This window comes from Mytilus californianus, unplaced genomic scaffold, assembly GCF_021869535.1.
Source record: "Mytilus californianus isolate M0D057914Y unplaced genomic scaffold, xbMytCali1.0.p SCAF_4, whole genome shotgun sequence".
In the NCBI taxonomy this organism is placed as follows: Eukaryota; Metazoa; Mollusca; class Bivalvia; order Mytilida; family Mytilidae; genus Mytilus; species Mytilus californianus.
The window spans coordinates 40,379,009-40,401,799 of NW_026262690.1; the positions used below are offsets into that span (position 1 = coordinate 40,379,009).

Sequence of the window (22,791 nt, forward strand, 5' to 3'; positions counted from 1 at the left end):
CATGCTTTGAAATATACTGATTTCCACATGATATTAGCCTTTGATTAAACCACCAAAAAGAAGGAAAAAAAAAAATGCTCAATAATTCCTATAAAAAATGTGAAAATTGGTATTTTGTTGTTGAGGCAATATGAAGGGATATTGAAATCAAAATACTGTAAATTCAGAAATTATTGCGATGTTTTTATTATTGCGAAAAATGCGACAGGGTTATAATCGCAATAATTTAAAATCGCATTTTGAAATTTTTTATATGAATTAAACAGGATTTTTGTCAATATCGCAAAAATTAAAAACGCATTTTAGTCCAAAATGACAAAATCGCAATAATAAATGCACGCAATAATTTCTGAATTTACAGTATACAGTTATTACTTAAAAGGGACAAGAGGGTGACTTGAAAAGACTGGTGTCTGCTCAAAAGACGTAACCTTTATAGTAGGTTTGACTGAATTCTTCGTGTTATTTTATGTTGTGATAAATTAATTCTATTAGTAGCAATATGGTGGTATCAAAGTGAAAGGGTCTTCAAAACCCCCATAGAAAACTTGTGGAATAGCCCAGAGTTTGTTGATAGAAACTACTTACTTCATTTACATCAAATCAAATTAAACTTGATGGTCTTGTTGTTACATGCTTCCCTTCAGTGTTGGAGATAGTGTCTCCCCTGGCAAAATCAAACTTAATACTTTTAAACTGACATTTGTCATTTCTCAACCATGCACACATCATTTATAAGTAATATGCAAGGACTGGTAGGCTTAGACCTTCCTGCAAAGTGTTACCTTGTCAGCTAGCATGTGCAAAATACAACTCAGTGTGTTAGTCTAGAGCAAAGATATTCATATCACATATTCATGTATAGCATCATCATCAATTAATCAATCATACACATAATAAATTGGATACCATCGGAAATTGTTGATTCAAAATGAGGAATTTTTAATTTCTTCTCCTAAAAGGTATCTCTTAACATTATTTTCAAGCCTGAAACATTTATGTTGAGTAAGAACCGACATAGCTATCCTTGATTACATCATAGGTGTGGTAGGCAGGGTCAACTTTTAGGTTCAGTCTGTGGTTAAAGTTTTTTTAGGCTCCAATAACTTTGTCAAACTTTTATTGAATTTCATGAAATTTGGACAGAAGCTTTTTTATGACCATAAGACCTGTTCAGGGCAAATTTTTCAGGGAAAAACATGCATGAGGACACCTTTAGACTGTAAATATTGTGTCAAATATGACTGTTAAAAATCTGGAACGACAAACCAGAAAATTTATTTTTAAAAATCAAAAGCAAGTTCCACCAATCCCAACTACACTATTGAGTTTGTAAAAAATCTGATCCAAGCATACTAGAGTTAGTGCATGACACTTTAAAAATGTCTTTTTATTTATCTGGTGGTCAAATCATTCCAAGCAATCTCAAATAATGGTACAATTGTGAAAATTTACATAATCTGACAATAAAAGTCCCATAACTCTGGAACAACAAACCAGAAAATTAATGAACGTCAAGTTTTGAGGAAATGAATCCAGGCATACTGGAGTATGTGACTGATATGAAAAAAAATTGCCTTAATTCAAATGGTTAAAGTCCTGTAAATGTGGAATGTCAAAGCCAAAAATTTTCAAAATGATTTGAGTTATCATACAAAGCATTGACAGTCCAATGACAACAGGAAGTAGGTGTCAAACAGGTTTGAAATGCTGTCAAACATTACAACTCGGTGCTGTCGAGCTGCTGACTTAATATGAAGACATATTAAGTAGTACCTGATAAAAGAGTGTAGAAAAGTTTTAGGTTCATTGAACACATTGAAATATTCAAAGTAATTGAAAACTGGAAAGTAGGTGTCTCAAAGTTCCAAAAAGTGCTCACACATTACAACTCATCACTGTTAAGCTGCTGACTAAAAACTCATAGAGTGGGAAAATAAAGGTTTAATAATAATATGACACCAAAAGCAACATGTAACAACCACTGAAAACAGGCTCCTGTATTAAGACAGGTACAATAAGATTGTGGATTAACACTGTTTTATGCTGTTGGACAGTCATGCATAGCTGTATAACAACAGTTTACAAACACAGCCACATACAGATTGTGGATTAAGTCTGTGTTATGCTGTTGGACAGTAATGCGTAGCTGTATAACAACAAGTTACAAATAGTTATCAAAGGTACCAGGCTTATAATTTGATACGCCGGACGCGCGTTTCGTCTACATAAGACTCATCAGTGATGCTCAGATCAAAATAGTTAGAAAGCCAAACAAGTATAAAGTTGAAGAGCATTGAGGACCCAAAATTCCAAAAAGTTGTGCCAAATACGGCTAAGGTAATCATATATGTCTAGGATAAGAAAATCCTTAGTATTTCGAGTAATTCATACTTTTGCAAACAGTTAATTTATAAAAATTACCATACAAACACAGACATATACAGAATGTGGATTAAGTCTGTGTTATGCTGTTGGACAGTCATGCATAGCTGTATAACAACAGTTTACAAACAACTCTTCTATATATTTTGTTGTGTAAGGAATCCTAGAATTGAAGTTTCACTTTTTTTACATTCATAATATTTAATGGAAATTTTCCATAATTTAATGTACAAGGGCTCTGTAATTTGAAAGAAATTTTACGTAGCTCATTGCAGACCGGAAGATTCCAATTTACAATTAGGTTTTGTCACCTGCGAGGAAAGTAGCAGTATGTCAGACATAGGGATTACAATATAATAGCGTAACCACAGGCACTTGTCTCTGAAAAAGAAATTTCCTATATACCTCTCTTTGACAGGAGAGAAAGAAGAAGCTAAATGCCATTGTGGAAAGATCTGCAAGTATAAAAGAGTCTTAAAGATTCACCAGTCAAGGTTTGGAAGGAATCGAGGAATTGTTACAGAGCAGCGCACATACATATCTGGTGAGACTCAGGAGAATCCTAGCTAGGACACAACCCGTAGTGCACGGAATCTCTCAGCAACAGTATCATCCCACGACAGCAGCCAACACTTGACTAATGAGGAGCATATTACACAGCAAAGGCATGAAACATCAAATCAGAAAGAAAGGATATATAGCATGGCCAAAGATGAACAGTGAAGCCCAATATAGAGATCTGAACGATGATTTGGGAGTCATTCTGGAAACATCACTTCAATGATGTGTTGAGAGGAGAATAGAAACAATGACTACGCTATTATATAACATCGAGAAAGAGAGATTTGGTGTTGAGGAGAGGAAAGAAAGGAGTAACATCAAGCAGACGCCAAACAGACCTAAACAAGCGGTACAAGAGAAGTAATGAGATCGAGAAGGTAGGAGTTGCCTGCCTTACAGACAGTATTATAGATGAGTTGAGAAGAACTAGAAGGGCAGAACAACTCAAGAATAGTAATAAGAAGAAAGCGAAAAACAGAGCGAATTTCATCAAGAATCCATATAACTACACAAAAACACTGTTGGTTGGAGAAAGAACAGGACATCTGCATTGTAGTAAGGAAGAAGTAGAATAGTATCTGTATGAAACACACTCAGACAAAGAAAGAGAGGTACCTTTGGGATATTGCCCAAGAGTTGAAGAAGAAGAACAACCAACAATAGACTTTGAAACAAAGGAACCAACATGAAAAGAAGTTAGTGAGGTGGTGACAAAGGCAAGAACAGGATCAGCACCTGGGTATAGTGGTATACCATGCAAAGTCTACAAGAAATGCCCAAAGATACCGAGGAAACTATGGCAGCTATTCCGAACACTATGGAAAAAAGCGACCATTCCAGAAAGCTGGCAGAAGGCAAGAGGGTGCTTTGTACTAAAGGAAAAAGATTCAGAAGACATTTCACAGTTTAGGACAATTTCACTATTGAGCGTAGAAGGAAAAATCTACTTCTCTGTATTGGCAAACAGGATGACAAAATATAGGTAGAAAATGGCTACATCGATACATCTATGCAGAAAGGAGACATTCCAGGTTTTTCAGGGTGTGTAGAACATACTAGTGTTCTAATCCAACTTATATATAAGGCGAAGACCGGAAAGAGGAATTTGGCAGTTGTATAGTTAGACCTGACAAATGCATACGGATCAGCACAACACAAATTGATAGAGAATGCAATGGATCACTACCACATTCCAGATCATATCAGGAAGATAATCCAAAATTATTTTGGTGGAATAAAGATGCGGTTTACCGTAGATAATAAGACAACAGCATGGCAGAAGTAAGAGAAAGGAATAGTAACGGGTTGTACCATCTCACCGAAACTATTCATTATGAGTATGAATATCATCATGAAGACGGCGGAAAGAGAAACAAGAGGTCCAAAGAAAAATTCAGGGATTTTTCTACCAGCAACAAGAGGGTTCATGGATGACCTTACAGTACCAACATCATCCCATATTCAAGCAAGATTGATACTTTTAGCACTGGAAGAGGTAGTCACGTGGGAAAGGTGAAATTTAAGCCAAAGAAGTCAAGATCAATGATACTGAGAAAGGGTCTGATTAAAACGAAGTTCCAGTCTAAGATCCAAGGGGAAGAAATACCAATAATTGTAGATAACCCTATTAATGGTTTGATGACACCCTGAAAGACAATTCCAACATGAAGACAGTACAATCACAGAATGGTTTAAGAAGGTAGACAATAGTGGATAGCCTTGAAAGTTTAAGGCTTGGATATACCAACATGGAATGCTACCAAGACTGACATGGCTTCTCATGATCTATGAAATGACAGCAACAACAGTCGAAGCCATAGAAAGTAAGATAAACAGTCATTTCAGAAGATGGCTTGAAGTACCACTAACCTTTACAGCCATAGGTCTTTACAGTGGTTCATCACAAATCCAGCTACCTTTAACATCAACTTTGGAGGAATACAACGTATCAAAGGGCAGACTTGTAATGACTCTCAGAGACTCAAAGGATAACAAGATCAGTAAGGCTGGAATCCTGACACGTACTGGGCGAAAATGGTCAGCGAGGACTGCAGTAGATCAAGCAGAAAGTATTCTTTATCACAAAGATATAGTCGGCAACACCTGTACCGGTAGACAGGGCTTAGGAATGACGCATTTCCAACAGTGGTCAAAGGCAACACCAAACGAGAAGAGCAGCATGGTGCAGTCAGAAGTATGACAAGTAGAAGAAGAACAAAGAAGGGCAAAAGCCGTCAAGGAGCATGAAGTGGAACTTGCCAGAAAGAAATATCACATGGGCAGATTTATGGAGGATGGAACCATTTAGAATTTCATGCATGCCTAGGTCAGTCTACGATACACTTCCTTCCCCTTCAAACTTACATCAGTGGGGACTGATAGAAGAACCAGGCTGTAAGTTGTATGGAGAAAGAAGTATGATGGCACACATACTTTGAGGTTGTACGACAGGGTCCTAAAACATCTGGCAGAGATCCTTGATGTGGAGAAAAGGAAGAAGAGACCAACAACAACAGATGCAAAGCAGATCAGATTTGTTAGAGAGGAAGATGCTGGTGATGCAACAAAGTCACAACAGCACTTCATCTTGGACAAGGGCAGTGAATGGAACATGAGGGCTGACATTGGCAAGAAGCTTGTGTTTCCTGAATGTGTACAGACAATCCTACGTCACAGAAGTCAAAGATGATAGTAGCAGTAGAACTAACAGTTCCTTGGAAAGAAAGGTGTGAAGAGGCATACCATAACAGCGGAAGAAGGAGAAGTATACAGAGCTGATGACAGCATGTAGAGAGAGAGGTTGGAAAGCCTGGCTGTTCCCGGTAAAAGAAGGCTGCAGAGGATTTTCTGCTGAGTCGGTATTGGGGATGCTACAGGCAACGGGGATAGTTGGAAAGGCACGGGAGACAGCAGTAAGACAGCTAGGAGAAGCAGCAGAACGTTCATTCATGGTTATGGCATCGCCGTGATGATCTGAGCTGGAAGCCGAGTGCTGTTGAGTAGAGGTTTGGCCACCTCTACTGACCCACCAACCAGAGGATGTAATGGTACAGGGTCGAAACATCTGGTGAAGGTTGGAACCATCCGAAGACATCAAAGCACAGCAGAGAGCGACAGAGATGAGGGAAGATGAGCAGTCAAATGAATATGACAGCAGAAAAGCAGAATACCACATCTGTAAGTAATTATCAAGGTATTTGGAACTTTTTCTCAGAGACAAGTGCCTGAGAGCGTAACCTATTTGTATAAAGCTTCTTATTTTAAGAGGTACATGACCTGAATGCTTCATATCTTGTTTAAACAGATTTGTTGTGTTACAAAGTTTCTGTTTGTCGTTGACATCATTTTCATACTTCAGCAACTGCTTAAAAAGACTATAAGCTTTTTGTCATGTGCATTTCTCACTGATTATGGGCAATAGGATAACTATATTTGACACAATTGATCCTTGCAAGGTTTACCTGTCCATCAGACCGGGTTCACTTTGACCTCTACTTCATTTCATGAATTACTGATTATGGTTAAGTTTTCATGGCAATGTCTGTTTATCAGGTACTTTAAGCATTAGGTCAACCATATTTGGTATATGAAATGATTATATGGTGTATATATCTGCCTGGCAGGTTCATCTGACCTTGACCTCAAATGTTAGTGCTATGTTTTCATAGTTAAGTCCATTTCTCAAATACTATAAGCAATAGGTTAACTATATGTGGTGTTTTGAATGATTGCAAGGTGTACATGTCTGTCTGGCAGAGTTCATCTGACCTTGACATCATTTCAAGGGTCATTGGTAGAGGTTTAGTTTACTTGGTTAGGTCTGTTTCTCGGATTCTAAAGCAGTCAAGACATTTCAGTGTGTGCACTCCTGTTTTGATGTGCATTACTTTTGTGAGACCTATTAATATGTGCCTATATTTCATGCACACATAACATAGTAATGCAGCTCTTCGGGAAATTGGACACTGCAAAGCATTTATTCTTGACCAAAAAAGATTTGAAAACAATAAATATTTTATTTGTTGTCATAACAACCAATTTACATTTTGACATAAAATAATCATTGCACCATTTCATGACTTAAACACCTAGTATTAGAACAAATACCACCAAAAAGATGCAGATGATTCAACACTTAGCTTGACAATATTGAAATGGATGAATATGATTATTTTCTACAACTATAAATGACAAACCGCTTTCAGTATTTAGTTTAAAACAGCTTTTTACTTTTAAAGGGAATTAATTGTAGTAAAAAATCCCGTTACAATGAATTCTGTGAAAATTATTGCATTAATAAATCATATAATAAACATACAGAAACCAAATTTTAAAAATGCTTCATCTTTCTGTTGTTTATTCATTTATAGTAATTTAAGATTCTGACTTTGTATTTTATGATGTAGTCTAACCTTGAAACATTTACCCCGGTATACAGGACTATCAAAAACTTAAGCTTCAGACACAGTGATTGTTTATTAAAACAAAATATATGACACTGAACTGGAATCAGTCATAAACACTAGCGTTTAAGAAATACATGTAAGATGGTTACCATTATCAATCTAACATACATGACAGATTTAGAAATATTTTTAGGTATTTGTCATAATAAAAACAGTTCAACTAATATGGTGGTAATACAAGTTTACAGTATCTACAGCCAAGACAATTTGTCAGAGCAGTCTATGGACAAAAAATTTATAAGGAATATTTTAATTTTTCATTCCATGATTAGTTCAGACACTATTATATTGCTATTAGTAATTTGCCATCACAAATGATTGAATTAATTTTTACACAAGATCAAAAATTTTGTCATCAAAGTGCAAAACTTAAAAGAATAACTGTTAATTTTCTTCATCAAGATCTGTATTTAGTTTAACAAAATTTAAAACAATATAATTATAATTTGTGTTTAAATAAGCATTTGTATATAAAACTTCCTTAACATTTAATTTTTAATGAAACAAAAATGGATATTTTACCCTTTTTCTCCCAATTCACTCCCATTTTTCATCTGCTTTTGTCATATGCAGATGTGGTAAATTCTATCCTTAAGTATGAGAAATTCAATCACAAATCTGATTAAACTTTGAAATATGTGTATAACTACATGTAAATATCAAGTTTTATTCTATCCCAATGTAATTACTTAATCAGACATATTGTTTAGATAACTTTCTAAATGTAGAAAGTCTAAATAAGACTATGATTGATTAATAGTTTTTTCCTTTATATCCTGAGGTAAGCAGTACATGAATATTTAAGATGAGAACAAATCTATCAATAAATTAATAAAGTAGGCTATAAAATGGGTATGGTTGGATGAAGTACAAGAAATTTGAATTTCCAAAGAAAATAAATGTGATATAAAATATATGGAGGGAAAAAGTAAAAAAAATAAAATACTTTTGTCCTATGACTGTAGCATATTTATTCAATTTTTCCTTTCACTAGCTTAGGACCTGCTATTGCTAAAGGTAATGTATGCCTAGTTTTACCTAGTGGAAGTTTACATAGCTACAAAAGTTCTTATAATTATCAATCACAACAATTAAAAGACCAACTTGCCTTTCATTAGTGTTTTTTTTTTATTGTTTTAAAAATAAATAAGGATCATTTACACATTGACTACATAACCATTTTAATGAGCAAATTTGTATATGATATGTAACATTCTCACTTTAAATACTCTGCTCAGTTCACACAACAATTCATTAAATTCAAGTTTACTTATGTATAACATAAATGAATCAAATACCCTCCCAAAAAAAAAACACCAACCCAAAACAAATAAAAAAATCCCATAAAATAATAAAGAATCTAAAGAGCCTTTGTCAATCACCTGAATCCATGTGCATCTTCAACAATGGCCACTTTCCAACATGAAAGACTAGAATATAATGCATGACTAAAGGTCTATTTTTTGCTGATCATTTTTGTTGTTTACAATTTCACTCTACTATAGTTTTTTTGTCAAAAATGTGCAAAATGTAAATCAATATAAGGGCAATATCTCCTATAAGTAGTTGACTGAGGATTTCTGCTTTGTTGACTATTAGTCTTATCTTTTTTGCTATTTTGAGTTGATCTATAGTTCTTAAGATAATAAGCAAAATGGAAAAAAATCATCATTTAAGGGTATTAATTTCTATAAGGAGAAGTCTAACAGTTTTGGTTTAATAGAAGGTAGGTAGATCTCATTATTTTAAACAATTCTGCCCTTGATAAGACAAGATAAAAAAAATACCATTGTTCTAATTTTAGCCTTGGTGGCCATTTTGGTTGGCAAGCAGGATCACCTGGCACATTTTTTACACTAGATACCCTAATTGGCCCATAAGTTGCAGAGGAGAAGATTTTTGTGAAAGTTTACGAATGACAGAGGATGACAACAGACACCAAACAATAGCAATTGCTTACACTGGGATTTGGGCCTGTGAGCTAAAAATAAGATCATTCACAAGGAAAATTAACCTTTCATTCCATCACCAATCATTTGTTTAAATTTCCATATGACTATAGATACTCTATTTCATCATTCACAGTTTTAGAAAATCTATATTATACTGACTACAAATGTACATGTATATAAAATTTGATGAATATGTTATAACAATTTCATGTTTATCTTCCAGAATATGTGAGATGGAAAGAAATTATAAAACCATCTTTTTAAAAAGTGCCTACAGTGTCAATACTGTCCATTTTCCAGACAGAATCAAATCCTTTGGTATGACCCTCTGTGCTGATGTTATATCTTGGTGGTGTCTTACATACTTTCAGCTAGGACATTCTGAACTTCAATGCTACTGAAGATCAGTTAAACAAAAGTTACATTTTCAAATACTATGACCATACTGGTCCCTTCACATCTTTCTGAACACAGTTTTGGACAAAGTTAATTATCCATGTTGTTCTGTCATGAGTATAATTTGTATCCTAATGTTTTATCCATTCTGACATGTAAGGGGAGAGAACTTGATAAAGCAGATATTTCCCAATACAGGCTTCTAGACAGGAATAACTTGTACAGCATGGCCACAGCTCCACACTGACTCATTACAACTGCCATTGTTATCAACTGAAAAAACATATCACATGCATTAATTGGTTTCAAACAAGGATGTTAGATGAAATATGATATGATTAAACAGCTTGCTAAATATCATAATATTAAATCTTCATTCAACCATTTACCTTACCAGTTGTTTCACAAAAAGCTTGCTAGCTCACATTGGAAGATGGAATTGTTGATGTCAATATCCTACTTCAAGTCAACTACACATTTAAATGTAATTAGTTTTCTCTTCAATAAATATCCATGTATCATTTGTCTAGATGAGGTTTCCAACACAGTTATTTTTTGTTACATTTGCTACAGGTATAAAATTGAAATTTCACTTATATTTTCCCGAACATCGTGTTACTCTTTTGGACAAAAACCTCCAGCTACATTGACAATGCATATAATTGTTGAGTACATACGTGTTGTACAAAATAAAATATGTATCAAATTTTCTTAAATATATTTGTTCACTTAAAATGAACAGTATTGGTACACTTGCTTATTCTAAATTCCAAACAAGAGTGCACACGCTGAAATGTCTCGCCTTCTTTACTAATCACTGATATTATGTTGATAGTCCTAAATATAAAGCTTTATTACAACTGTCACATAAACTTAACATTAACCAAGAAAACTAAACCATGAAAATGAGGTCAAGGTCAGATGAACCATGCCAGGCAGGCATGTACAGCTAACAATTCTTCCATACAACAAATATAGTTGACCTATTACTTATAGTTTAAGAAAAACAGACCAAAACACAAAAACTTAACACTGATCAATGAACTGTGAAAATGAGGTCAAGGTCAAATAAAACCTGCGCTACTGACATATAGATCATAAAATATTTCCATACACCAAATATAGTTGACCTATTGCATATAGTATTAGAAAAAAAGACCAAAACTCAAAATCTTAACTTTGACCACTGAACCATGAAAATGAGGTCAAGGTCAAATGACACCTGCCAGTTAGACATGTACACCTTACAATCATTCCATACACCAAATATAATAGACCTATTGCATACAGTATAAGAAAAACAGACCAAAACACAAAAACTTAACTATAACCACTGAACCATGAAAATGAGGTCAAGGTCAGATGACACCTGCCAGTTGGACATGTACACCTTACAGTCCTTCCTTACACCGAATACACTTGACCTATTGCTTATAGTATCTGAGATATGGACTTGACCACCAAAACTTAACCTTGTTCACTGATCCATGAAATGAGGTTGAGGTCAAGTGAAAACTGTCTGACGGGCATGAGGACCTTGCAAGGTACGCACATACCAAATATAGTTATCCTACTACTTATAATAAGAGAGAATTTAGCATTACAAAAAATGTTAACTTTTTTTTCAAGTAGTCACTGAACCATGAAAATGAGGCCAAGGACATTGGACATGTGACTGACGGAAACTTCGTAACATGAGGCATCCATATACAAAGTATGAAGCATCCAGGTCTTCCACCTTCTAAAATATGAAGCTTTTAAGAAGTTAGCTAACGCCGCCGCCGGATCACTATCCCTATGTCGAGCTTTCTGCGACAAAAGACGCAGGCTCGACAAAAATCAGAACAGGTATAAAAAAGTTTTCCAAAATCAGCTGCTGGTTCCAAGGGGCCCAAATTCCCTGAAAATCATGACATTCAAAATGAAACATGACCTCAATCTGTAACTCCTCATAATACACTTATAAATCAGATGTTCATAAAAATTAAAAAATTATAAATTATTTTGTTTTTTTCTGAACACTATTGGATACTTTAGCAGGTGTGCAGACAGAACTAATGTATGAAATGATAGATCCACACATTCTGCATTCAAGCACTAATAAACTATAATAACAGAAAGGATGGCAATATCTATGTTGCTAACCACCAGTATATATTGTTATTTCCTGATATACACTAGATTAAATTCTTCAAATAATATATGAAGTATTAAATCATTGAAATACCAATTCATAGTCTGTTTCTCGCTTTTTCATGTGCTTACCAAACTGCTTATTGAATATGTTCTAGTGGCCTGATAAAGAAACTCAATAAAACTGCTCTCATTTTCTTCAATTCACCTTTGTATCCTTTCATACTTTTCCCTTTTGAAAATGAGGTCAAGGTCAAATGACACCTGCCAGTTAGACATGTACACCTTACAATCATTCCATACACCAAATATAATAGACCTATTGCATACAGTATAAGAAAAACAGACCAAAACACAAAAACTTAACTATAACCACTGAACCATGAAAATGAGGTCAAGGTCAGATGACACCTGCCAGTTGGACATGTACACCTTACAGTCCTTCCTTACACCGAATACACTTGACCTATTGCTTATAGTATCTGAGATATGGACTTGACCACCAAAACTTAACCTTGTTCACTGATCCATGAAATGAGGTTGAGGTCAAGTGAAAACTGTCTGACGGGCATGAGGACCTTGCAAGGTACGCACATACCAAATATAGTTATCCTACTACTTATAATAAGAGAGAATTTAGCATTACAAAAAATGTTAACTTTTTTTTCAAGTAGTCACTGAACCATGAAAATGAGGCCAAGGACATTGGACATGTGACTGACGGAAACTTCGTAACATGAGGCATCCATATACAAAGTATGAAGCATCCAGGTCTTCCACCTTCTAAAATATGAAGCTTTTAAGAAGTTAGCTAACGCCGCCGCCGGATCACTATCCCTATGTCGAGCTTTCTGCGACAAAAGACGCAGGCTCGACAAAAATCAGAACAGGTATAAAAAAGTTTTCCAAAATCAGCTGCTGGTTCCAAGGGGCCCAAATTCCCTGAAAATCATGACATTCAAAATGAAACATGACCTCAATCTGTAACTCCTCATAATACACTTATAAATCAGATGTTCATAAAAATTAAAAAATTATAAATTATTTTGTTTTTTTCTGAACACTATTGGATACTTTAGCAGGTGTGCAGACAGAACTAATGTATGAAATGATAGATCCACACATTCTGCATTCAAGCACTAATAAACTATAATAACAGAAAGGATGGCAATATCTATGTTGCTAACCACCAGTATATATTGTTATTTCCTGATATACACTAGATTAAATTCTTCAAATAATATATGAAGTATTAAATCATTGAAATACCAATTCATAGTCTGTTTCTCGCTTTTTCATGTGCTTACCAAACTGCTTATTGAATATGTTCTAGTGGCCTGATAAAGAAACTCAATAAAACTGCTCTCATTTTCTTCAATTCACCTTTGTATCCTTTCATACTTTTCCCTTTTGAATTCACTAGGTATAACTTCTTACTTTAAATGATTTTTACTAGATAACTTACCTTATATCTGAGGTATTCATAAAATATCCATGATATCACCACTATCAAAGGATAACATAGATAACTTACCTTATATCTGAGGTATTCATAAAATATCCATGATATCACCACTATCAAAGGATAACATAGATAACTCACCTTATATCTGAGGTATTCATAAAATATCCATGATATCACCACTATCAAAGGATAACATAAAAACCACAACATACAACTCTGAAAAAGTTAAAAAAAAAATTAAAAACCAAATTAAAACATGATTTCATTAGAAAAAGGGTTAGGTTCACCAGGCACATATAATAGCAAAACTTATGATGTAGAGCTATAAACATTTGTGAAATGATGCCTTTTAATGAGATACATGTACTATTTCATTTGCTATAAAGTGTATGAATTTAGGGCGTCAGAAGCACTTTTCTGGCTTAAACTTCTTCAGGAATGCTCAAAACCAATAATTCGAAAAGTCAGGAATGTATAAGTTTTAAGGAGATATATGATGACTTCAAAATTTATATACAAAACCACCATTATAGAACTGCATGAAAGTTTCTGTTAAACTGTGTAAAACATGGCTGTAGTGTGTAAATGTTATAAGTTAAGGTTACAACCAAGAACAAATTGAAACCAAGTAAAACTATGAATTTTGTTTGTTACATGTATATGGTCTTCTTTAACAATGGAGTGTCCAATCACACCATAACAATACAATTGAAGAGAATTAAAATTAACTAGTGTTTCCTTGAGATTTTAAAGCAAGCAGAACCAATAAGGTATAATTGAGAACATAATGCCATTCAAATAAAGTATAGTAGTACATATATGTTATATTAATTTCATCACTTTTATCAACAAAATATGACCAACTAGTACCTACTTTAGTGAAAGACTTATAAAATTCCCGACGTAAAGCACTTCTTTCTGCTGAGACCGTCACATTGAGATTCCAGGCAAATAAGGCAGCTAATAAAATACGAAGAACTACAAGTGCTAAACCAGCATAACTACGATGAGCATGATACATTCTGTGATCTGTATCTTCTATTTGTTCCCATATAAATAGTATTGCCTACAAGGAAATATTACATAATGGTAATTACAGTATGTTGATAATATCACAATAGTTGTTGAAACAGAGGTCATATTTTCAAAATCAAAATGTAAGTCTTCCATGAAAAAACATATATCACCGTACAAAGCTATTTCAGTATGTATTATACTTTAGAGATGTAATAAAAAAAAATGGACTTTGTTCTGCCATTCCAAAGATTGCAAAATGTGTAGACACAATACAAGTATTTAATAGGCTCAATTAAATTTAATTCTTGTAAGGGATGGCATAATGAGAGATCCTTAGATGTAAAAATAAGATGTGGTATGATTGCAAATATATATAACTTGTTAAATATTACATACCTGTATTACAGCTAAGACACCTACAACTCGTGCTGCAGGTTTTTTACTGATTATATGTAAATGTGATACTGCTTTATAACTTGTTCCTAAAGTCCATCCAAGACTTAGACTGAGTAACATGTACAACATAGCAAACTGAGACAATACATCAAAAACTGAAAAAAATATAATACCGAAGTGGTAAATCAAAATATTTATACAATTAAATTCAAGTTTTAGTGATTTTTTCTGGTTCTACCTATATACTTTTGTTATGAACATCACATTATACATCTTGTTTCTGCATGTTTTTTTATCATTGCCAAAAATTCATAGGTACATCCATAACCAGTACTTTTGTTCATTTGAAGTTTTTTAGTGTTGCCTATGCAACAGGTGGCAGAAGATTTTATAAGTGTACCCATCAAAACCTTTCAGGACTTTCTACTAATAGTGGGAACATTATTAAACAGTTTTTACTATAACAAAGGCTGTAATTTAAGCATTTTTTTTCATGTATTTTACTTTATCTGGCTTTTCAATACCTTTGACTTCCCTACAGTATATCTCCTCCATTCTGCTGCCTGTGCAGAGCTGTCTTTTTGTTCTTTTTTTTATAAAACATATTTATCAGTACAATGTACATGATATGGATCTCTACATGTTAACAAAATGAACGGATAAATACTTATCAGGTAAGTTACAAAAATGTTCTGCCATTTACAAATAAAGGAGAAGAGAAATATTAGTATTTTGTGTATGTTGTCAATAATTACACTCCATATATATACAGTGGCGGATCCAGAACTTTTTATAAGGGGGGGGGGGGGGGGGGGCCGCTACAGTCATGCTTCAGTGATTCCCTATATAATCAACCAAATTTTTCCCACAAAAGGGGGGCCCCCCTGGATCCACCTATGATATGGAATATCATAACAACTTTTCATGCCTTTATTAAGATTTTATTTTGCAAAAAATGTGGACACAATTTGGGACACTTTTAGGGTTCTTTTAAAAGTGAGTTTATTTCTTCACCTTAAATACTAGTTTAAAAAATTTCAAACTTCTCAGAAATTTTTCAAAAAGTTACAACAAATCCTAAGTTTGAGCCTAAATTTACATGAAAAGCTGTGCTTTATTTTTAAGATTTTGCAGAGTGGTCATCTTTTTCTACAACTTACCTCAAAACCACATAAACTCACTTTACAATGTCAAACTGTATTAAATACCCTTAAATATATCATTCAACTTTATAGAAAATTTCAGGGTAAGTTTTCTTAATTTTCTTAATTTTTCAATATAAAAAATGAAACAATGAAACATTGCGAAAACATTTTTTCTTTATTTTAAACTTACATTCAGCTATTAATTCTACAAATGATGAACCCATTCCATCTTTTGAATACCTAAAATAAAATGAAATAAAATATATATCTTGTATTATCATTTATATTTGACTTCACATTGAAGCATAAGTTTTTTTTAGAATATTCATCATACATGTAGATCTACCATTTTGATACTTTACAGCCTCCGTGGGTGAGAGAAGAAATAAAGTGTACCAGTTTTACCTCTTCATATTTAGAGATGGTTAAAAATCAACAAACCGATCTGACTTTTAACAGGTCACATGATCTTCTAGTCTATATAGAGGTCATTCAATTGACCTTCTTGTCAATATAAAGGATGTGAGTTATAGAATAAAAGATAAAACTGAACAAATAAGATTCAGTACAAATCATCAATGTTTAAGTGAACAATACATGTGCTAAACCTATTGTTAAACAAAAGCTTGAAAAATTTGAACCTTACAACATATCAGTTCTCCATAGCTACCTCCAAATTGTTAATTCCCATGCCTGCATGCATATCACTGAATAGCTATAAGAACTATCTACATGTAGTTACTTAATTACATATTGTCAGAAGTTTTCTCTAGATCTTTTATGTCAATAAAATAGGCACAAAAATGCAGCATTTAATAAAAAAACAAATCTTTTGTTCTTATGTTGTGCTGTTCCATGACTGTAAGCTGGCACGCCAACAAACATGTTTAACCTCGCCACATTCTGTATGTGCCTGTTCCAAGTCAGAAGCCTGGTGTTCTTTTCACAAAAAATCTTACGAGTAAAAATACTTGTAAGTCATGTACATTTCAGTTTAACTTACTCTTAATATTTTTTGTGAAAAGTGAAAAGAGCCCCCCCCCCTGTAATTCAAATCTACATAAAGTTTTCTCACTTGAATTGTTTTACATTTGTCATTCAGAATCTTTTATAGCCTGCTATGTGGTATGGGTTTTTCTCATTGTTGAAGGCAGTACGGTGACCAATAGTTACTAGCTTCTTTTTCATTTGATATCTGGTGGAGAGTTGTCTCATTGGCAACCATATCACATCTTTTTTTATTTTTTTAAATAGGCAAAGCAGTCACACAAAAAGATCATAATTTCTTTAGTCAAAACCAGAATAAATCTTTTTCTAAATATAAACAGAAATATATAAAGAACAAACCTTTGTAAATGAATCATCATGATAAAGCTGCCTAATGCCTGAAGACAGGTAGACACTGTTAGTAATTGTATGACTAGCTGCATAGGTCCTCCTTTACTTAACGTTTCATACAGTCGTGGAGCAAATATACATCCCAATACAAAATACGCTAAAGTCAATAGCTGGTAAAATCTTAGAAGTCCTGAAAAAGAAATTTATAGTAATATGTTCAAATTTGAATTCAGTAGATATTTGCTGGTTAGTAAAATCAAACATGATAAAATAAGATAAAAAAGTGAAATAAAGCACTCAGTTCATGCTTTGTTAATAGATATCACTGTAGAAATGTATGACATCTATATATATATATATAGATTATATGTTGACCTCTTCATGTCTTTATATTTTTTGTGTTGTTAGAATGCTGTTTCATTGACCTATATCTCAAGTCACATTCTAGTGATATCTTTAGTATTTACCTGTTTCATCATCTCCAAAATGTTCTGTAGGGTTTCCTAGGGAGTCAGGGTTGAGTAACTGTATTGTATAATGTATGTAGTTAGATTTGATCTCTCGACTGTCATCTCCACATGTGTTATCGTCCACATATAACACATGGTAAAGGTGTGGTTTATCTATGTAACTTACTGTAAAGTTACCAGTTCTGTTCTTTATTTGATCTGTTCATTACAAAGTAAAATCATTAAAATTTATATGCCATAGCCATGTGCATGATTAGAAAAAAGATGATGCTTGTTCGGTATGTTTTCCATATAAAATTGTATTTTTTCAACAACAAAAATTTGTAAATATAATTTGGTCAGATATTTATGAAATTTCCAGCAAACAAAATATATTGATTAGACAAGAATGCTCCTGCCTGCAGCCTCATGATAAGGTGACCAACTGGCATAAAGTCCAAGGGCCATAACCCTGGAAAATTGGGTCAACAGGAAAGCAACAAAAGGTTGATCTGTAAGTCAACTTTATACATTAATGTTTACTAAAATGGTAGATTAAAGAGATATTCTCACATCAAATATTTAATATTTGAGAAAGGTGCTAACATTAGTTTTTGATTTCCAATTGAAATTTTATTGACATTATTGTTACATGTATCACATTACTTTTGCAACGACATATTTGAAATTTATCTCTTTGTACCTCCTGTAACTCAATGCTTTGTATGCATAACTCATAACATATATATATATATATATATACAAGTCTAAATTGAAAACAACGTTCAAACCTATGATTGCGTTGGATAAAAACCGCAATTTTTATATGTGTGCATGCAAAATAAATTTCTTGGTAGAGGGGTCTAAATACAGCACAAACAACATTTTCCAAAAGACCAAAAAAGTGAAAAAGTATATTTTAACAAAACGCATTTGACTAACAGGTCGAACAACAAATTTTCTTAAACCCTGCTGACTGCCATTGGCAATTGCCAAATAAACGGATCACAAGATGTAACAACTGGATCTTTATAATTTAATACCAAACAGAAAACAATAAAATTGCAGAAAAGATGGTATACCGCAAACAAAAGGTGAAAAAATTTTTAGTACACCATATCCGGATTTCGACAATTAATGTCTCTTCAGTGATGTATATATATATATATATTATAATTCGTCTAAACAACAGCCTAAAAATGTTAGATCTGTAAATTTGGGGAAGCAAATTTTTTGTTCTTCCCTGGCCGGGATTCGAACTCATGCTACTAAGATATCGTGGCACCATATAACATAATTAAATGTGAAGCATGAGTAAATTTTAAAAGTTATTACTGTTATTTGTCAAATAAAGCTTACATACGTGAGGTGACCTTCAGTTGTTAACTTCTAGATCATTTGGTCTTTGGTGGATAGTTCATTCATTCGCAATAATATCACATCCTCTTATTTGTATATTTACATAATCTGATAACTTTTGTTATGATAAAAAATATAAAATTAATAAAAGTTTAACCTAAATTACCACATTTAAAATAATACCTACATACTGCCCTGGCTAATTCAAATTTATTTTCACATCCTTCTTCTTGTAATGCATCACTCCAATCATCATTTAAAAACAAAACAAACTTTGGTGAGGAATGACCTGTATCATTCAAGGTGTAGTTCAATAAAGCTTGACCTGTTATAAAATATTAATGTCAATAAAACTTTGAATAGAAATGCATGGTAGTCAAGATATAAATACTATTTAATGTACCTTTTGTTAGTCTAATTGATTGAGATTTAAAAAGTGGCAGTTGAGATCACAAAAGTTAGTTCACAATGTAACCCTGCCGTTTGTTAATCGTTTTTTAATGTACCTCTTCAAAATCAGGTATCTTGTCAGTGAATGTCTCATTTCATTCTTTCTATTGTTTTATTGTTACATCATCGTCATGTATTTGGAGAGTGTTAGTGTAAACAATATTTTATTGCGAAAATAATAACATAAACATTACAATATGACAGTTTTATTAGGATTGGAAAACAATTGAATTTTCCTTTAAGAGTTTTAGTGTTGAAGGCCGACCTATTATATTCTATGTTTAATTCATTCGTATCATATTAGATCATGGTGATTTAGAGCTTGACATATGTATTCATGTTAAACTTTTCATAGACATTTACTTCTTTGTGAAACTGGGACACACAGCAGCCTGTTCCAAAAACCATTAGCCCTAAAGTCTGTGAGTAGTAGACATTGATTCAGGCTAGTGAATATTTTCATAAAATTATTAAGAAAAACAGATATACAAATGTATTCATAAAATTAGTAAGAAAAACAGATATATACAAAATGTAATAACTTGAAATGAGCTTCGTTGTTTTATTTGGTTTCTGATGGAGAGTTGTCTCATTGTCAATCATACCACATCTTCTAACTTTTGTATTTAGGTCTAGATTTAAATGTACTAGTCAGTATACATTTGTACATGTAACTTTATTTTGCACAGACTGTGACAGTAGTCTCCAACTATGGTCTAATTTGTATAATGTCATAGATAATGAGTAACCATAGACAACATTCAATTAGACCAGGTAATCATGATGTTACTAGGGATCAATTTTTTTTTATGTTCCTAGAACATGTAGCAGGAGGATGGATGGATGGATGGATATATTGCTTTTTATAGATTCCTAGTACATGTAGCAGGAGGATGGATGGACGGATATATGGCTGTTTATAGATTCCTAGCACATGTAGCAGGAGGATGGATGGACGGATATATGGCTGTTTATAGATTCCTAGCACATGTAGCAGGAGGATGGATGGATGGATATATGGCTGTTTATAGATTCCTAGCACATGTAGCAGGAGGATGGATGGATGGATATATGGCTGTTTATAGATTCCTAGCACATGTAGCAGGAGGATGGATGGATGGATATATGGCTGTTTATAGATTCCTAGCACATGTAGCAGGTGGATGGATGGATGGATATATGGCTGTTTATAGATTCCTAGCACATGTAGCAGGAGGATGGATGGACGGATATATGGCTGTTTATAGATTCCTAGCACATGTAGCAGGAGGATGGATGGACGGGTATATGACTGTTTATAGATTCCTACTGTAGCACATGTAGCAGGAGGATGGATGGAAGAATATATGGCTGTTTATAGATTCCTAGCACATGTAGCAGGAGGATGGATGGATGGGTATATGGCTGTTTATAGATACCTAGCACATGTAGCAGGAGGATGGATGGACGGATATATGGCTGTTTATAGATTCCTAGCACATGTAGCAGGAGGATGGATGGATGGATATATGGCTGTTTATAGATTCCTAGCACATGTAGCAGGAGGATGGATGGATGGATATATGGCTGTTTATAGATTCCTAGCACATGTAGCAGGAGGATGGATGGATGGATATATGGCTGTTTAACATCCAGTTGCAAATTTAATGCATATTTAGGACAAGAACATGAAAATGTGATTATTGATATGAATACCAACCCTACTTTGAACAAGACTGACAAGCTGACCTTGATTTTTAATGTAGTTCTGTTCACAAGGTAACAGTTCGCAGGAAGACATGTCATTTTACCCAGATACATTTTTCTGACTCCAAGTCAACCAGTCTTTGCTCTTACTCCTTAATACTGCATGCCTAGCTGAGAAGCAGCAAATACCAATTTTCAAGTCTTTGGTTAGACCAAGCCAGGGTTTGAACCCACAACGTCCCGCACTTGATGCCAACAGAATGGCATGACAGCACCCAGGTGGTTATTGCAGGAGGGCATAAAAAAAAAAAAAAAGTCTTATATGTAATAATTTGCAACAGCACAAGATTCCTTTCAAAGTTACTACTCTGTGCTATGACTATACCAGCCTACAACCAACTTATAACCAGTGCCACAGTAAGCCACTACTCTACCAAATGAGCTAAAATAATAGGCCACTTCACGGTTATTGCAGCCATACTGAAGGCAGATTTTATGGATGGAGGGAAAAATAGTCAGCAAGTACGGGAAAATCTATGCATGTTTCCAAGCAACTGTTCTGTTTCAATGATGTTTTCTCTTGTTTTTCAATGCATTTTCACCTCCTTTATGAAAATCTGCCCCTATTCAATATGGCTGCAATAACTGTTAAAGGCTTTATTGTATCAGTGGTGTATACAGAATCAATAGACGTATTTACACTTGTATGCAAATTTGTCTGCCATTACGTAAAATTTGACATCACAATCATGACAATTTAAGAAATTTGATGTCATGATTAAAAAGTGATTGTTGCTTGACGTCAGAAGGTTACTCGGTGCAGATCTAAGGTCATTTCGGAGACAAAACTCAGCTAAATACCAAAACTGCAAAAGTGTAAATACGTTTATCCTCAACTTGTAGAAGGTTAATTCCTTTGGGGATTCCATGTCCGAAGTTATTTTCTGATTTATGGGTGGCCAAATCAGAAAATTATTCAGGAAACAGAATCCCAAAAGGGATTATAGTAAAAGGGTAATTTTGAATGGAAATAGTGTTCTACAGAAAAACAAGCTACATCAAATATAATTTTTCACATTTACCATGAAAGCAAAATGTTGTTAAATACTGTCCCCATTCGTTAATAGCTGTCTGGCTTGAAAGTGTTCCCGATATGGTTTTGCTGTTCGTTGTTTTTAAGAAATAGGAAAATGTTAACAAAACCGAAAGGTGTCGAAATGTAAAAACTGTTACAATCATGTTTCAACACAAAGTTTTAAATATCTTTCTTTTAAGATATTAAGTATCATTTTACTATGTCATTTTTTAGAACAAGTCTTAGTCTTTTTATCGCTTTGACAGAATGGATGTGAAAATCTGTCTCCCAGTTTACAGGATTTGCAGTCTGCTCTTAAAACGTGTTATGTCGTTAAAATATGATACACAAAGAAGGGAAACAATTACAGAAATAGACAATTTGGCTTAAAAACTGAACTATGTTTGAATGCAGGATGTAAAAATAAAATATAAAGCATCAAGAAACTTTCTTAATTAAACATTTCAAAAGAAAAGTAATGTCATTAAATATCGTAAACCGGCGACTTGAGCGACCAA

At 33.7% G+C, this 22,791-nt stretch overlaps 1 protein-coding gene across 1 annotated transcript; it reads right to left on the minus strand.

The window, feature by feature from the left end:
• Positions 1-6,942: 6,942 nt before the first annotated feature.
• On the minus strand, positions 6,943-22,683 carry LOC127738034 (integral membrane protein GPR180-like). Its single transcript, XM_052249095.1, has 9 exons — positions 22,281-22,683; positions 19,250-19,387; positions 17,722-17,922; positions 17,264-17,444; positions 16,107-16,156; positions 14,772-14,926; positions 14,233-14,424; positions 13,497-13,574; positions 6,943-10,033 (listed from the first exon to the last, which is right to left on the minus strand). Exons 1-9 carry the CDS (start codon positions 22,435-22,437, stop codon positions 9,872-9,874), a joined length of 1,314 nt encoding a protein of 437 aa, XP_052105055.1. The 5' UTR covers positions 22,438-22,683; the 3' UTR covers positions 6,943-9,871.
• Positions 22,684-22,791: the final 108 nt, after the last annotated feature.